The 18,860-nt window shown below is 43.4% G+C and overlaps 1 protein-coding gene across 2 annotated transcripts in view; it reads left to right on the top strand.

Annotated features, from left to right (window-relative positions):
* The window catches only part of TMEM163 (transmembrane protein 163), a 165,957-nt gene that overhangs the window by 87,267 nt on the left and 59,830 nt on the right, over positions 1-18,860 (top strand). For both annotated transcript variants that reach the window (XM_061608948.1, XM_061608947.1), the window contains exons 3-4: positions 6,052-6,095; positions 8,864-8,955. In XM_061608948.1, the coding sequence (XP_061464932.1) occupies positions 6,052-6,095; positions 8,864-8,955 (136 nt within the window). The remainder of the gene's footprint in view (positions 1-6,051; positions 6,096-8,863; positions 8,956-18,860) is intronic.

The following is an 18,860-nucleotide window of genomic DNA, read 5'->3' on the forward strand; positions in this document are numbered from 1 at the left end:
GGGAAAGGGCAGCTAGGTGACACCTTTAGGCACCTTTGGGGGCGATTGGCGGTCCGGGGGCCTGCAGCTCAGGGCTATACGGCCCGGGGGGCAGAACACGGGCCGCCTTTGGGGCCAACGTGCCTCATCCGCTCGGAGTTTCACGGCTCCGGGGGGCGGTGATGCGGGTTGGACCCCCTACACATCTTCTGGGTGTGGCCTGAGCTGGGGGTCTGGCACAGGGCAGCCCCGGGCTCAGGCAAGGTTTGGTCGCCCTATGGCTGCAAGCAGGCTTTGCCTGGATCATCAGAATGCTCCCGCACTTGATTTCCCCTCTGCAGGTTCATTATTCCAATTGATTCCGTTTAATAAAGTGGCCCATGATTTAACCCAATGAATGGTGTTTGTGTTTTATTTCGGCAATAGGCCGCAAATCAATCCATCTCTTGTTTGGCCTTCCTCTTTTTCTACTCCCTTCTGTTTTTCCCAGCATTATTGTCTTTTCTAATGAATCTTGTCTTCTCATAATGTGTCCAAAATATGATAACCTCAATTTCATCATTTTAGCTTTTAGTGATAGTTCTGGTTTAATTTGTTCCAACACCCAATTATTTGTCTTTTTTGCAGTCCATGGTATGCACAAAGCTCTCCTCCAACACATTTCAGATGAGTTGATTTTTCTCTTGTGCACTTTTTTCACTGTCCAACTTTCATATCCATACATAGAGATTGGGAATACCGTGGTCTGAATGATCCTGACTTCGGTGTTTGGTGATACATCTTTGCCTTTGAGGACCTTTTCTAGTTCTCTCATAGCTGCCCTCCCCAGTCCTAGCCTTCTTCTAATTTCTTGACTATTGTCTCTATTTTGGTTTATGACTGTGCCAAGGTATTGATAATCCTTGATTGTTGAGCCTCCGCTCCCCCATGAGGGCCAGGGAGGGGGAAGACATGAGTTTCAAGTTTCCCAGCTGTCAGAAGGCGCAGAAGACCCAGGAGTTGTTGAGTCTCAGCAAGACCTTGGGAGGGGGAGTGAAGTTGAGTCTGGGCCAGTTCCCACAGATGGCATGGAGAGCGCGCCACCCCCAGACAGGTCGGATGAGCTGTTGCAGATGTTTTGGAGCACGCGTTGACTCCCCCTTTACCAAACGGCTCTTGGGATGCTTCAAGTGCATCACCGCCCCATGACCTCAAGCCGGTTGCTAAGGAGATGGTTCTTTCGGATGAGCCCTTGGAAGTGCGCCCCCTCATCATCCTGCTGTCAAAGCGGACGGGACAGAGGCAGGACTTGTGCAGAAGTCAGAGATTACGATCTAAAACGTTCCCTACTTAAGACTGCAGCTCTCTGGGTTGAGCTGCTGAGTCAACTTTCTTCACACATTGCAGAGCATGTCTAGAGTGCAGTTAAGGAATTCTAGTGAGCTAGCTTAGAGGTTTCTATGAAGCGCACTGCTTTTGATGTATCAATTTAATAAAACAAGATTTAATTGCACCTGCGTCTCAGCCTCGTGAATCCCGCTCTGAACAGGACATTGACCAGTTCAATGTCCTCATTGTCAACTTTACTTACATGACTCTTCTGTTGTCATTACTTTAGTCTTCTTGATGTTCAGCTGTAGTCCTGCTTTTGTACTTTCCTTTTTAACTTTCATCAGCATTCGTTTCAAATAATTACTGGTTTCTGCTAAGAGTATGGTATCATCTGCATATCTTAAATTATTGACATTTCTCCCTCCAGTGTTCACACCTCCTTCATCTTGGTCCAGTCCCATTTTCCGTATGATATGTTCTGCGTATAGATTAAACAAATAGGGTGATAAAATACACCCATGTCTCACACCCTTTCCAATTGGAAACCAATCGGTTCCTCCATATTCTGTCCTTATAGTACCCTCTTATCCAGAGCATAGGTTGCACATCACGACAATCAGATGCTGTGGCACCCCCATTTCTTTTAAAGCATTCCATAGTTTTTCATGATCTACACAATCAAAGGCTTTGCTGTAATCTATAAAGCACAGGGTGATTTCCTCCTGAAATTCCTTGGTCCATTCCATTATCAAACGTATGTTTGTGATATGATTTCTGGTGCCTCTTCCCTTTCTAAATCCAGCTTGGACATCTGGCATTTCTTGAGCATTCCTCAATGCTTGAGCATTGTATTCTTGAACATTGTAGAATCTTGAGCATTACTCCGCTTGCATGGGATATTAAGGCAATAGTTCAACAATTACTGCATTCCCTGGGATCCCCTTTCTTTGGAATTGGGATGTATATGGAACGCTTCCTGTCTGTGGACCATTGTTTAGTTTTCCATATTTGTTGACAAATTTTTGTCAAAATTTGGACAGATTCAGTCTCATAAATTCTTCCGAGCTACACAGGAAGTGGATTGGACTGTGAAAGACCAACCCAAATTGTGTTTGCATTTTGACAAATGTGTAGGGCAGTACAATATCTCAGAGAGGAGGTCAGGTCTCCTGCTCCCCTGGTGCATTCACTCTAGCTGCCCAATTTCCCTGCTTTTTAAAGTTTGATAGAAATATCTGTTGGCTATAGGTACATTCTTAAACTGCAAGGTTTTTTGCCTATTAATGAATTTCCCTGCTTTTTAGTCTGGGAGGTAAGAAATGGGATCCTGTGCAAGTTTGCTGAGAATGGATTGATCATTTGCATGCTTATTGATTTCAGTGGAATTTACTCCTGTGCAATCATGGCTAGGATTGGTAAAACTGACCATGGGGGAGGAGGACGGGGAGGGGTGAGTAGAGGGAAGGAAGAAGGGGGAGAGGGGAGCAGAAGGAGTGGGAGTGGGAAGGAAGGGATTGGAAGGGGAGGGGGGAGAGGGAAGGAAGGCACAAAAGGGAGCTGATGGAGAGAAGGGGGATTTACTCCTGTGCAATCATGCTTGAAAATGAAATGGACTGCCTTGAAGTCGATTCCAACTTATGGTGACTCTATGGATAGGGTTTTCATGGTAAGTGGTATTCAGTGGTGGTTTATCATTCCTTTCCTCTGAGGCTGAGAGGCAGTGACTGGCTCAAGGTCACCCAGTGAGCTTCATGGCTGTGTGGGGATTTGAACCCTGGTCTCCCAGGTCATAGTCCTAGGATAGGAGTGGTTTGGAAGGGGATGAAGGAGGGGAAGGGAGGGTGAAGGGAGGGTGAAGGAAGGGAGAGGGAAGGGGCAAGAGGGAGGGAATAGGAGGGAGGAGAAGGGGAGGGCAGATATGATAATTTGCATGCTTGTTGAATTCAGGGGGATTTACTACTCTGCAGTCATACTTAGGATAGGTGAAACTGACTGGGGGGAGGGGAGGGGGCAAAGAGAAGGGCAGCGAGGGGAGGGGAGGAGATTGGGTGGGTGGGCACTGGGCAGAGGGGAAGCCCCTTTCCTTTCCTTTCCAAAAGGAAAACATTGTGAACAATATCATTTTTCAGCGTTTTCCCCACCTTTTTATTCTACAGCAGGCACATGTAGCCTCTTACCCAAATTTAAACCAAAGCTGTCCCTGGCCACATCCACACCAGATTGTTATTTCACTTTGGGCAGTCATGGCTTCTCCCAAAGAATCCTGGGAAGTGTAGTTAGTGAAGGATGCTGAGAGTTGCTAGGAGATGCCCTGTTCCACTCACAGAGCTTCAATCAGAGTGTCTGACTGCTAAGCCACTCTAGCCACTGGAGCTCTGTCAGGGGAATAGGAGTCTCCTCTCAGCACCCTTCACAAACTACACTTCCCAGGATTCTCTGAGGGAAGCCATGATTGTCTCATGTGAAATCAAAGTCTGGTGTGTGTGTGGCCCCCTGACTAGTCAAGCCCAGCAGCTGTGAGTCTGGCTTTTAAAATACTGACAGTTGGTTCTTACTGAGCATGCCCAACATTATCATTCAGTTCTCAAGCCAAAATTTCTTTAATTAATTAAAAATCAGCCAGGCACTTTTTAAAACTTTTAAACTGCAGAAGATGAAGGTCAGAGTATGGGGTAAGGTCAGTAATAGGATTACAGGTCCTCTGTGAATATGGCTGATTTTTAATTAACTTTCAACAGATTATGAGAACTGTGACAGAAAAGAGTCCATAAGGGGTCTGTTTTTTCTCTCTTTTTACACTTTGAACACTCCATTATCTCTGACTGTTTTGTGTATCGCTATGAAAATTTAGAGGGTTATTAAGCAAGCACCTGAGTTCAAGACTATAAGGTTTTGTTTTAAAATGAGCTTATGGGAAGGATCAGAATGGCATGGGGGACATTTTCGGTTTATCATTGCGGAATGCGAAAAATCCATGTTGACTATAGTATACTGCCACTCTTGTGGCTGTATAATAATAGTCATGGTGAAGCTTTTCCCTTAATTTTATTTCCATATTTCCATATTAGAAAAGGCTTGAGCTGTTTAATTTGTGCCTGCCATACAGCTGTTAAAGGCACAAGAACCCTGTTTTGCCCCAATGCCTAGATTGCCATCCTGTGTGCGCTTACCAGGAAGTGAGCCCCATTAAACACAAAAACTTACTTCTGAGTAGAAATGAATACTATTGTACTGTCACTTAACTATGCAGTTAATTCTTAATAAGTCCCTGGTCTTTAGCTCCTGCAGAAATATCTAAGCCTCTTTGCCTTTTGGCGGGGAGGGGGATTCTTTAACATTCACCCACAATTATTGTGTAGTAGTGTTTACAGAAAATAACTTCTAGGAAAGATGCATTTTGGTTGCTAGGGGAAAAGCACAAACTATGGAGATTCCAAGGACTAGAAAAAAAGAAAGAAGCAGAAAAAGTGCACTAAAAGGGCTAGGAATACAGCAGCTCTTTAGGACCCCAGAGATTCCTATTGCCTGGTATCCAAATACTTCACTTGTCAGTCACAGCTCTGACTTCACTCACTGGCTAAAAAGACTGACAGGCAGGAGCAGCTAGACTGGCTCCTTTTGCAGAAATTGCTTAGGAGGGTACCTGCACATTTCGCTCTTAATGTTCTTTCTAGGAGTTCTAGAGACTTAAAAAAATAAATAAGTGAAATAATTAGATTCTGAACTACCTGCTAGGGCTGCCACTGAAGGCCTTTCTGGGCACCATGGTCGTCATGGGTGATGGGTTCTCAATCCCTGAAGTGCATAGTCTGAAATTATCTAACTGTACCACTGTGTGAAGTGACAGCAGCAAGATGTATAAATGCCTCTGCACCGCATTTTCAGTCAGTGGAGCTATTTTGGATAATATCTGGTTTACTAAGCCCTGCACTGGACCATTATTAGTTAATGCTAATTATTCCATAGCTCACAATGACATGTTTATAAAATAGATAGTAGACAAATTCTGTTAAATGTTTAACAACATGGCACTTCTTCTTGAATATGGTTTCCATATCCAAGGTATCCTGAACTTCTTGGCTTATTGCTTTGAGACGTTTCAGTACTTATATCCTGAAGATGTAGATGTAATCCTTGGAACTGTATGTCCAGTCAGTGTTCTTGACCTTTGCCCTTCACTCTTCATGGATAATTATAACTACATCTCTGTCAGTCTTTTTTGTTTAGAATAAAGAGCTTTTGGAAAAGGATGTGTGTCAGTTGGTTAGTTTCAAGTCTCCTTTCTTGAGTGGGGTGGTAGCTAACTACATCCAAGATCTTTTTGATAAGGCTGGTTTATCTGGTTATACTTTAATATTAGGTCTGGTTTTGGTAGAAAAACCAAAAGAAACAGAAGAAATTGGAGGTTTGTGTTTGATTTTTGCAGACCTCTCAGTGGCCTTCCCAGAGGACCTACTCTGTTGCATCTCTGCTCTCAGTTAGTTTTATTCAGAAGTGTTTTGCTTCTTTAAAAAGAAGAGCTGGGCACTGTTACACTTATATGCATGTTTAGTTTGCTCCTATTTCAGCCCTAAAATTCTTAAACTGCTTTTCGTATGCATCTCCTATGTGACAGACTGTTCATCTCATGGCTTGTGGAAACTTAATGGAGTTTCTACTACTGCTAATGAATATACTGTGACATTTGTGTTTATCATCACACTGCAACTTCCCCTATTTCAATGAACAAAACAATCAAAAAAGTATTTCTTTTTCTTTTAGCTGTCTCCGTAATGAGGTACAGTGCTTCATCATTTGGATTTGCTGTAAGTAATTTCATAACTTAAATGTACGTTGCACAACTCTCTGATCAGATCACCATGTTTTTCCTCTATCAGAGGTCACAGGGACCATCAGTTCACGATAGAAGATTTATGATAGAAGTGAATTTACACTAGTGATTTCTTGCATCATAAGAATAATTTTTATTTATACACTCTCTGAAGTTTACAAAATATGAACCAAAATACTTTTTCCAGTGTTGCTTGCAGCATCTGAAGTTAACACAAAATATTGTAATAGCTAATCATTTTGATGGCTTTAAAACAATATTAGCAAGATTCATCAGTCTGTTAGTCTAGAGAGCCAGCTTAAGCCTCCATGTTGGAATTGGTATATCTTGAAAGCCAGATTCTGGAGACATGTATTTATTTATTTTCATTTATTAGATTTATATCCCGCCCTTCCTCCCAGTAGGAGGAAGACAGTCACCTTAGTGCCAGCTTGTAAACATCAGGAGGGAGGAATTGCCTGCTTTTGTAACTGGGTGCTGCCAGACAGGAGTGTGTTGTTGGATCATTGCTCCTAATACATTCATATTTGTTTGTTTGTTTTGCAATGTCCACACATCATTTGGATCAAAATGCCAGCCTAAATTTTCTCTTACATTTTAATGCAGAATTACCCTTTCTGGGAAAAATCCATGAGAAAAAGAGAAACTGTTGCCAATTTCCAATGTTTGCAATACTTCAGTGACATATTCAAAATACTGGGTGGTATTCAGTGCTGGTTTTATTCAGAGTTGACCCACTGAAGTTAATAGACATGACTGCCTTAGATTCATTGATTTCAGTGGATCTGCTCTGAGGAGGACTTAATAGGTTGTATTCAGTCCTAATCTGGAAAGATGGTGCTAATACTGGACTGGAGTACTGGGCTAGATGCATTTTGCCCTGATTCAGCAATATATATCTTACATTCTTAAAAACCTCAAAGGTAATTCCTTTCCCCCAGGCACATAAGAATAATTTTGCTGAATCAGACTAGACCTACCCACAGTAGACAACCAGATCCTTATGGGAAATCCACAAGCAGGAACAGCACAGCAGCCCCCTCTTCCCCTTCCCAGCAACTGATATGCAGAGACAAGCTGCCTGTTATTTGGGAGGTAGAATGCATCAATTACAATTAGTATCCATATGCACCATATCCATATGCTGTCCTCTTGTGGATGTTCAGATTATTGCCAAGTACAATAATATCTCAGTTAACGAAGTACATGCATTCCTGGACATTACTTCTTTAACAGAAACTTTGGTACCATAGATAGGAGTAACATGGAAAGAATAGGGATAGCTTCCTATATGACAAAAAAGAAGAGTACTTCAATATATTCAGCGAACTTTTTATTCAAAACTAACAATACGCATGTCTTGAAATGAAACAACCAGGTCAGGTAAGTTTTGCATACAGACCACTTGAAGGCTTCTTCAACAATGGATCCAGGGATTCCTGTGTTACCTTTTTTCTTTTAATGTGTAGCATCTTGCTATAGCAATCCAAAGCTTTGAGTATAATTCTCCTCTCCATGCGCTTGAGCAGACAGGCAAGGGGCAGCCACCACCGCCACCCTGTCCTTGTATCTCTCTCTTTGTGCCATCCTCCCCTACCCTTGAGCATATGCATCTGCAGTAAACAGTGCTTCCAGGGAACCCAAAGCATTGTTTACCGTGGAGGTGCCTGCACCACTTGGCAAGGAGTGCCATTCCAGCCACGTATGAGAGAGCTGCCTGCAGCAGCCGCAGTTCAGTAGACAAGGAGCCATACTCTATGTCAGAGTGTGCGCCCCTGCACCCAAACAAGACTTTGTGAAAAGGAGTTTCTTTCCTGAAGGATTTGCTAACTGAGATTTTATTATTGTTATTATTATTGTTTCAATTTATTTATATACCACATTTTCCACAGATACATATGTGTTCAAAGCGGTTCACACAAACAGTCCAAATGCTGTAACACAACAATGCATAATAAGTATATCACTACAACACTATATATATACATCAAAGTATAAATGAGCATAAAGCTCAACAATAAAGCTAAAGCAAAAATATTTGAAAACTAACTCCCGAGCTGATGTAAAAATCTCTTCTATCCCCCTGACCCTTATGGCTCAACCCAAAGGGCCAGAAAGTCTTCTGAAAGAAGCTGCATTTGAAGGCTTCCTGGGCTGGAGGGTGGGGCAAGGCAGGTAGCAATATTCCTCCCCTCAGGTATTACTGCATTAAGTCTACAATCACCCTCCCCTCACACACATGCACACAGACACCAAAATATCATTGTTTGTCAAACATAATTGGGCTGCAATCTGAACTAGTGAGTAGTTGTTACCATCAAGTGTCTACAAAAGTCCCTTTATCCTGGCAATGTTGCTCACGTGGCTTCATCGCGCCTGAAGAACTTGGTGCTAGCATAGCATTCCCTTTTTTGGGATATCTTGTAGTAAACCTAATCACCCTTCCTCTATTTATGGAATTGCTTGATTTTTAAAGAAACAGATGGATTATAGTAAAAAAGGAGATCATATTGATGAGGAGCAACTGAATAAAATCCTTTAGTTCCCTTGACTGAAACAATAAAATCTGTTTGTTTGCAACACAGAGATGAGCTGACTTTAACCTATGCTGATCCCAGCTTTTGTTCAAATGATTTATACCAAGCTAGTCCACAGACTTGTTAGCACAATTAGCAGCGTATTGATTTAAGCTTAGCTTGCCTTAATAGCTGCCCCAAATCAAAATTCTTATGTGTCTTCCAGTTTGATGCCACTTTGGATGTGTTGTCATCGGTGATAGTTCTGTGGCGCTACAGCAACGCAGCTGCAGTACATTCAGCACACAGAGAATACATGTGAGTACTTGTGGTTATTTTAAGCACTTATCAAAGTCTGTAAATATATGTTTCCCCCAGGGCAACTTTCTTTTTATGTCCTCCTGGCCCTTTGCAACATAATAGCCACACTGATATGAGCCTCTCTGCTTTTATGAAGCTGATCGGAAAGGTTTAAACATTTTTATAATGCCTTTCACATAGTTTCTAGGTGGTGTAACACACATTTTAAAAAAGAAAAAAAATTGCAATACAAATGGCAAAGCTAATAATCCAGGGCAGGATTAATAACCCATTGTAATGAAGCACCTACAAAAAACTGGGAACATAACATGTTTTTTTAGAAGTGCCGAAACAATACTAATGTGGGTGTTTGCTTCAGCTTGGAGGAGGGATGATTCCGTAAAGAGGGCACCACAACAGTAAAGGCCCTCCTAGTACTCTGCTTTTTTTTTGCATCACATGGATTCAGAAGGCACTATGTATAATAAAAACTCTGTTGGGGAGTTATTGGTAAAGTCTTAAATGAGTCTAGAATAATTATGTACATTTTTATTGATTGATTGATTGTACTTATATACTGTCCCATAGCCGAAGCTCTCTGGGTGGTTTACAGTAACTAAAAACATTAAAACAAATATACAAATTTAAAAACACATCTTTTAAAAACAATTTAAAACACATGTTAAAATGCCTGTGAGAAGAGGAAAGTCTTGACCTGGCACCGAAAAGTTAACAGTATTGGTGCTAGGCACATCTCGTCAGGGAGATCATTCCATAATTTGGGGGCCACCACTGAGAAGGCCCTCTCCCTTGTTACCATCCTCTGAGCTTCCCTTGGAGTAGGCACCCGGAGGAGGGCCTTTGATCTTGAATGTAGTGTACGGGTGGGTTTGTATCGGGAGAGTCGTTCCATCAGGCATTGTGGTCCCAACCCATGTAAGACTTTATAGGTCAAAACCAGCAGCTTGAATCGAGCTTGGAAACATACAGGCAGCCAATGTAAGCTGGCCAGAATCGGTTATATATATTTGAACCATCTGGTCCCTGTTACCAATCTGGCCGCTGCATTTTGCACAAGCTGCAGTTTCTGAACCGTCTTCAAAGGCAGCCCCACGTAGAGTGCATTGCAGTAATCTAATTAGGAGGTTACCAAAGCATGGACCACTGAAGTCAGGTTATTCCTGTCCAGATAGGGATGTAGTTGGGCCACCAACCGAAGTTGGTAGAAGGCACTCCGTGCCACCGAGGCTACCTGAGCTTCAAGTGACAGAGATGTTTCTAGGAGAACCCCCAAGCTATGAACCTGCTCCTTCAGGGGGAGTGCAACCCCATCCAGGGCAGGTTAGACATCCATCATCCAGTCAGAAGAACCACCCACTAGCAGCATCTCAGTCTTGTCTGGATTGAGCCTCAGTTTATTAGCCTTCATCCAGTCCATTGTCGCAGCCAGGCACCGGTTCAGCACATTGACAGCCTCACCTGATGAAGATGAAAAGGAGACATAGAGCTGCGTGTCATCAGCATACTAATGGCAACACACTCCAAAGCTCCGGATGACCACACCCAATGGTTTCATGTAGATGTTGAACAGCATGGGGGACAGAACTGACCCCTGTGGAACCCCATACTGGAGTGTCCAGGGTGCCGAGCAATGTTCCCCAAGCACCACCTTCTGGAGCCGACCCGCCAAGTAGGAGCGGAACCACCGCCATGCAGTCCCTCCCACTCCCAACTCAGCCAGTCTTCCCAGAAGGATCCCATGGTCGATGGTATCAAAAGCTGCTGAGAGATCAAGGAGAATCAACAGAGTCACACTCCTCCTGTCTGTCTCCTAACAGAGGTCATCATACAGGGTAACCAAGGCTGTTTCTGTGCCAAAACCAGGCCTGAAACCCGACTGAAATGGATCCAGATAATGGGTCTCATCCAAGAGTGTCTGGAGCTGATCTGCCACCACTCGTTCAAGGACCTTGCCCAGGAATGGAACATTTGCTACTGGCCTATAATTATTAAGATTTTTATTAGTGCTGTGGCTAAAAAAACTTTTCAGTTTTCACCATCCATACAGATTGCTTCTGATATCACTCAGTGCGAAACAAAAGAATGCATAAAACCAGCAGATCAAAAACACTCTGCTGCTATTCAACTAGCAGTTGTTGTATATAATCTCATTACTTTGGTTCTCTTCTTTCTGATTAGCAGTATTTGGCTGAATGTAGTATATTTGTGTTAGGCTACAGATAGGAATGTACTAGAATTCTGCCCAGTTTGGATTAACCTATAAAGCCCTTCACAGCTTGAGATCTGGTTACCCCAAGGACTAACCTTTCCCACGTTTTTCTCCCTGCATGCCTCAGTTATGATTTGAAACCCTGGTCCAGGTCATGTTGCAAGGCTGGTGTCAATTAGGTGCAGGGCTTCTTCTGTTGTGGCACCGACCCCATAGAATGCCATTCTAAATTAAGTGTATCAGGGCCCCTTTGTTGTATTATTTCAGACACCTTGTGAAGTCATAGCTTTTTAATAAGGTATTTGATTGTATTGTACAATCATAATTCATAGTTTTCATATTAAGGGCAGGGAAATTATACCTAGTATCACTACTGAAGTTGCATGGGCTGGTTACCTGGGTATATTTACATTGTGCAGTAGTGATATGTAGTTAATGGCTAAGGAAATACAAATTAGAATAGGCATCATTTTGATTATGTAGTTCTGAATGTTCCTTCTGTATGCTTCAAGCAGTACCAAGTTCAGATTACCGAAGAGGTGGATGAGACACATACTCATTAAATTCCTGGATTTAAAACCATGTGGGTTTTTAAAGAGCTACTAGAGGTGCATTGCTGGTGAATTTTTAAATATTTTTTCAACATATGAAGCAGCTGTATGTACTTCATAAGAACATAAGAAGAGCCTGCTGGATCAGGCCAGTGGCCCATCTAGTCCAGCATCCTGTTCTCACAGTGGCCAACCAGGTGCCTGGAGGAAGCCCGCAAGCAGGACCTGAGTGCAAAAACACTCTCCCCACCTGAGGCTTCCGGCAACTGGTTTTCAGAAGCATGCTGCCTCTTCAGCCCTTATCTCCCTTTTTCCACAAGGACTTTAATCATCATAGGTGGGTGTGTTTTCAAACTAACCTCCCCACAATTAGTGTTCCCACAATTTTCATTTGTTCACAAATGAGGGGCTGGAAACTGGTGTGTTGATATACTGGTATACGGAGATATATACCAGTTTACAGAGGCAGCTAAATTACTGTGCTGCTTCCTATTTTGCCTATTTAATTCATAGACAAGTTGAACATGGTGAGGGGAGTGGCATAGCCCTGCAGTGTCAGTAGGTCTGTCCCATTAGGAAGTGACCTGAGGAAGTGCTCTCTGTGTACATTATATGTAGCAAGCATTTGAGAAGTGCATTCTTGACACAAAGCAGATTATAACTGTTCCAGCAGAATATGTTTTAGATTCACAAATAGTGTGGAATAGGGATGACATGGGAATAATTTATGTACGGCATGCCAAAAAGGTGCTTGCATCAAGTATGGGATGCACATTATTGCACAGGGTGTACATGCTCTAAGAGTCTTTTACTGCAGGAACTCCTAAGGAGGGAGGCACAGTGTTATACAAGTGATTTTAAGGACAGTCTTCCATGGGATTTAAGGATCTGTGTGATGAGTTCTGTGGGGAGGAGCACCTGGAAGCTCCTCAGATCCATCCTGCACCCAGCCAAACAAAGCAACATCACAATTATCTTCCACAAATGCTACTTTATTGTCTATGCATTACAGGTCAGGGTCCAGCCTCTAGGTTCCTGGCATCCTTTTCATTTCACGGGATCCACATCTGCTGCCTTTGTGCAGCCTCCAAAGTCTGTGTTTTATGGCCCCTTTTAGGGCAGAGAATTCGGCTCTGCCTACCAGGCACTATCCCACAACTTGCCGCCTTCTTGGCTTGTGGATAGCATCCTCTGTCTATTTGGTGGCCCCACTCCTTCCTGTAGTTTGGCTCACCAGGCAGTGCCTCTCTTTTGCCCAGTGATGACTCTCTGAAAGCCGGGGGGGGGATTCCAGACAGTTGCTCTGTCCTGTCTCTCTCAGGCACCCCTGTCAGTGAAGCAATGGGTGGGGCAAAAGCCAGCCAAGGGGGAAAACTACAACAACCTTTTTCCTGGCCAGTTGCCTCCTCATGCAGCTCACCTTTTGTGTCCCTAGAGAAGAGCCCCTCCTTGGCCTTCCAGCCTGCTTTCAAAGGAGCCGGCCCTTGAGTGGACCCAGCTGTAGTTCTTAGAGAGCTGGGCTGATGGATCCTGCCACAACTTGCTTGCCTCTGCTCCCACCTGCTGACAAGGGAGAAGGCAGAGGCAAGTCTGCATCTGCCTGTCTGGAGGCTGACAGTCTGGTTAAAATGTTTTCGTTAACAACAAAAATAATAAGAGTTATGAGCTGTAAGCGAGGATGGAACATACAAGCACAAAGTTAATACAGCTTAGACTCATACAACACCACAAAATTGTAGATAACCACTCATTGATAAAACTTACTTTCATTTCAGACTCTAAGGCTGCAAACCTATACCCTAGGGGTTACCAACTTTTTTGCAGGTCTGTAGGTCATTTTGGAGTTTTGAGTGAGTGCCATGAGTTCTACTCCCTCTGGCTACTTTCAGTAGAATTCATTTGAGCCTTGAAAATCATATAAAGTTGAAAGAGGAAGTGAGAAGGATGGTCGCTTCCTTTTTCAGCTCTATGTACTTTTCAAAGGAAAAATGATAATCACTCTCCAAAATTTATGGCCAAAGGACTGTTTGGGTATGTGTGTGTGTTTGTGTTTGTATGTGTGTCAGAGATTTCATGGGCACCCAGGGAAGACCTCAAGGGCAGTATTGTACCCATGTATGCAGTGTTGATGACCCCTGTATATGTACTTAATGGTGAGCAAGTTGCATTGAACTTAGTGGGACTTCTGTTAGATACCCATAGGATTGAGCTAGAAATATGCAATTGCTCCATCCGCTTTGAGAAATATCTGAGATGTTTACCTTGCCTTTTAAAAACAACAACAACTCCTGTTTATCTCTTTGAAGCTTCAGAATTCACACTTAGACCTGGATGTGCGAATTTGGATGGTCACCAGGAGTGCTTTGGCTCAACAACTGGCCATAGTGATTACTGAAATGCACTCTGTGTTGGGTTGCTTTTAGAAGACTGATCAGAATAATGCAGCCAGACTGGTTTTTATACTGTTCTATTATGTTACTATGTACTAGATTTTATTGTTGGCTGCCTTGGATTTTTTTTGTAGAACAGCACGAAGAAAAAATGGAAATGGACTGCCTTCAAGTCGATCCTGACTTATGGCTACCCTATGAATAGGGTTTTCATGGTAAGCGGTATTCAGAGGGGGTTTACCATTGCCAGGGCCGGTTCCAAAGGGCAGCCAGGTTGGGCACTGGCCTGAGGGCCCCGCAGCTACAGGAGCCCCTGAGGGGCCCTCCATTCCCCTTCCGTGATCAGTGGCACGAGCCACGCCGTGGATAGCAAGACAAGAGCTTCCAAGCCACCCGCCGCCACCAGCCACCATCCCCCCGCTTCACTTACCTTTCTCTGCTGTTCTTTGTGGCTGTGCGCACTGCGTGCATCAACCAAAATGGCGGCGAGATTTCCATAAGGGACTGAAGTCTTTGCCGCCATCTTGGTTGATGGTAGCAATGCGCGCGCTGCATGCCATCAACCAAGATGGCGGCAGAGGCTTCAGTCCCTTACGGAAACCTCAGCCGCCATCTTGATTGATGGCAACCCTACGTGCGCAGTACGCGCAGCCGCAAAGAACAGCAGAGAAAGGTAGGTGAAGCGGGGGATGGTGGCGGCGGCTGTGGGTGGCTCGGAAGCTCTTATTTTGCGATCTGCGGTGCAGCTTGTGCCACGGATCGCGGAAGGGGAGCGGAGGGGCCTGGGGCAGGCTGATGCCCAAGGGCCCCGGCATTACTGGAGCCGGCCCTGACCATTGCCTCCCTCTGAGGCTAGTCCTCCTCAGCTGGCTAAGGCCTGCTCAGCTTGCCACAGCTGTAGAAGCCAGCCCCTTCGTTGTCCGCAACTACCGACTGGGGGGGCAACTGGGCTACTTGGGACTATACAGCTTGCCCACTGCTGCACAGGTGGCAGGGCATGTAATCCCTGAGCCACTCACTGTGGGGGTGATCTTTAGCTGGCCCTTTACACCCAGGAGACATGAGCGGGGATTCTAACTCACAGACTCTGGACTCCCAGCCAGGCTCTCCTCCCCACTGTGCTATACATAAATGTAAAAAAATTAAAGAAAACTATTAAAACTCCCCCCCCCCAAATTATGTAGCTATATCTCCGCATATATACAGAGTAGATCGTGTGTCCAAGAGAATCATTTGAATGTCAGTCCTTTGTTTTATTAAGATTATTTATAGATATTCTGATAGTAACCAAATATAAGTATAAAATCGGAACCTAAAATGCTCATCCATAATATGTATAAAAAGGCAGGTCCCGCTCAACCTACTCTGCTCATCTTTTTATTGGGGTGGGTTGAGTGTGATCTACCCTTTTAAACATACTATGGATTACCATTTTAGGTTCCTATTTTATTCTTCTTTAAAATATTTTGTTTCAATCTTTTTGTGAAAAAGTTGTTTTTCTTGTTGTTGCTGCTGTTATTTTGCTGCCTGCCCTTCACCAGTAGGTCCCAGGGAGGTTACAGAAATTTAAAATAGTGTTAAAAACTATTAAAACACATTACATTCACAGGAATAGGGTGGGTCCCGGAAACATATATCTCAAATGCTGAAGGCCAGGGTAAAGAGATGTGTCTTTAGCATTTGCTGAAAACTGTACAGTGAAGGTGCCAGACATACAATAATATGTGGCTATGGTCTTCAAAATGGGATTAGAAAAAAATTATGTATAAAACTGTCAATGGCTAGTTGTAATAGCTATATACTACCTCTTAATACCCGTAGCTGGCAATAATAGTGCAAGAGGCCTATTGTGCTTGTATTTTTATGTACCATTCATAAAAAAATTACAGAGCAGTTCATAAGTATTATAAAACACATAAGCACAAACACTTACAAAACAATACTCTGAAAATTCTGGAGTATGTCTTGCCCCTAGGGTTCGCATAGGCATCTGGTTGGCCGCTACAGAAAATAGGACTGGATAGGCCTTTGGACTAGCTCTTCTTATTTCTTTATATTTCTAGTTGGTTTCATCCATGCATAGCTTGTTAAAGTTTAGATTCCTGAGAATTCACAATAATGTCCAAAAGGACATACAGTATATCTTGGATATTGAATATTTTGTGATAAATGTAAATTAAGGAATATATGGGCATAATCCAATCAACGTTTAAGCGATCTAAAATCCCATTGACTTCAGTAGAAATGTGAAGTGCACGTTTAATTCATATGTGAGAATTATGACTGATGCAATTTTAGCTATTGCTAGGTCTTATGTTAGAGAAAAATGAGGTCTGTTCTTCTGCACTTTTGATGGCCAAGCTGTGAGATAACCACAAGCTAACAAAGCCAACCAACTAGTTATTTCACTGATATTGACAGTCTTGTTTTATTCAGCATAGTGTCATCACAGTTCAGTGAGTATTCTAATTAACTTTGCAGAGAGCCACTAAAACTGGTTCCAACTCCATGTGAAAGACATCTTGCTAAATACAGTGCATGAGAGGAGAAAGGCAGCATAATATCTATGCACTGGCAAGTTGAGTGAAAACATTTGTACAGATTGTATTTGTACGCATCACTAATTTTTTCTTAATGCTTAATTCTGTTGCCACACCTCTGCTGTTCTCAGCAGATTGAATTGAGGGTAGTAATTACCAAGGGCTTTATTATATATCCAGTTAGACATATTGTCACTACATTCCATTTGCTGGAAAGTCAGCGGGATGATAATTAGGCAGGGAGATATTGGCTACACAATGGGTATTTTACAGAAGCTAAATTATATAAACTACATTTTGCTCTTTAGTTAGACTAGAGAGAGATGAACTGTAAAATAGCATTTGTAACAAAACATTGCTGGATATGCTTACATGGAACAGCACAGTGGTTAATATTATTTTAATAGCTAACTAGGCACTGATAAGCCTTTGAAATAGCAAAGCCTCAGGGCTGGCTTGCAATGAGATTCAGACTTGATGTGCTGTTACCATTCGTTTCTTCCCTGCTAGGTGGTCACCATGACATCACAGCACTATTTATAGGATGAAGAGATCATCTAATATTATCTCCACATAGGCATAGGATGCACAGCTTTGCTTGGTGCTACATCACCAAGGTTCTCTCTGCTGAAACAACAAGCATTATTATCCTGAACATGCAGTTATCAAGGGATGGAGAACCTGTGGCCTTTCTGATGCTGCTGGACTGTAACTCCCATCATTCTGGCTGGGACTTATGGGAGCTGTAGTCTTGATGGCTCACCAAGAAACTTGTCTGTTCGAATTCCAAGTTTGAAGTTGATAGTTGTACTTTTTGACAGTGGGCTGCTTCAAGGTTATGGTAAAGACAAGATGCTATATATCTACTACGGCGGCCATAATAATGTTTTGGTGGGAGCTATGTGTTTAAAGAGACAAGAGAAGGGCACTCCTGGAGCCTATTACTAATGTATTTTCAGGCATGCGGTTTTCCTTCACACATTTGTAAAACTGTTGTGGAGTTACAGTGGGCAAAATGTAGCTTGTATTACCCATAATGACTTTCATGAACTTCTCCCATCCATCTCCCTGTTTGATAATTTTGAAGCAATTTTGTTAGTTTGAATGGAGTTGCACAAAATTTATTTAATATGTATAGGGGAGTGTATGCTAATTTTAAACAATAACAAGGCTAGCGTTGGAGAGAATATTGTTATGGGTTGGGGTTGAGATGGATAATTTTTATGAGTCCCCTTCCAGCCTCTGATATGGAGACTTGTGCCTGGGGGGTGAGAAACCCGCTCTGCTGATCAGATGAGTTTCTTTTGTTAATCTAATAGAGTGGCCAGGTGGGTTAATGGGTCTATCAGTTGCCCATCAAGTAGTGAATGGGCGAGGGAGATCCTATTGTCATTGAAACTCTTCAGGAGAGCGTCCCCTCCTCCTGGGGCCAAGGGGAGGCTTGCGTTTTCAGTTGTGTCTGAGAAAGGCTGGGAACTGGAGGCAGGCTCTCTGCATCATGGCTTTGGGGTGCCTCCTGTAACCCTGATGGAAAAGCTGGATATTGCTGATGCCTCCATCCTAAGCTCAGGTTGAAATGTGTGTAAATAAATAAACCATATTTCAAAAAGGCACCACAGTCTCTGCTGACCTTCCCAAGGAAACCAAACCCTGGGTGAGCGCAGGGACCCCTGGAAATCTCACAGCTCGGAGATTGGGGTGGCACGCAACACTGGTGTAAGAAGTGGGATTGAGTTTCTTGGAAGAGGCATTGAGAGCAAAGTGTGCCTGAGTCAAAATGGGGGGAGAAACAGCAACCCTCCTGGAACAGGTAAAATTGATGTTCCAGCAGGAGGACCAGCAGCAGAGGCAATGGGACTGGCAGCAAAGACAACGAGAGCGCCAGGAGGACCAGCAGCAAATGCAATCAGAGCACCAGGAGGACCAGCAGCCAAGGCAACAAGAGTGCCAAGAGGAATGGGATCACTGGCAATGAATGGGGGAGACCATTGGAAGCTTATTTGGAGAGGAAAGGGACACCCTATGTGAGGAGGTGAGAGCCCTGCCTGATTAGCCAATACAAGGGGTGGAGAGTGACCTGGGAGTCCAGCTGCAGAGCACCCAGACTGGGGTGGCTAAAGAGATCCAGAAAGTGGATGGGCAGCTGGAGGGCTTGGATTGTAAGGAGTTGCAGTCAGTAGCGGAAGAGGAAGAAGATGCCTTGATTGTCCAG

Source organism: Rhineura floridana, chromosome 2, assembly GCF_030035675.1.
Source record: "Rhineura floridana isolate rRhiFlo1 chromosome 2, rRhiFlo1.hap2, whole genome shotgun sequence".
NCBI classification, from domain to species: domain Eukaryota; kingdom Metazoa; phylum Chordata; class Lepidosauria; order Squamata; family Rhineuridae; genus Rhineura; species Rhineura floridana.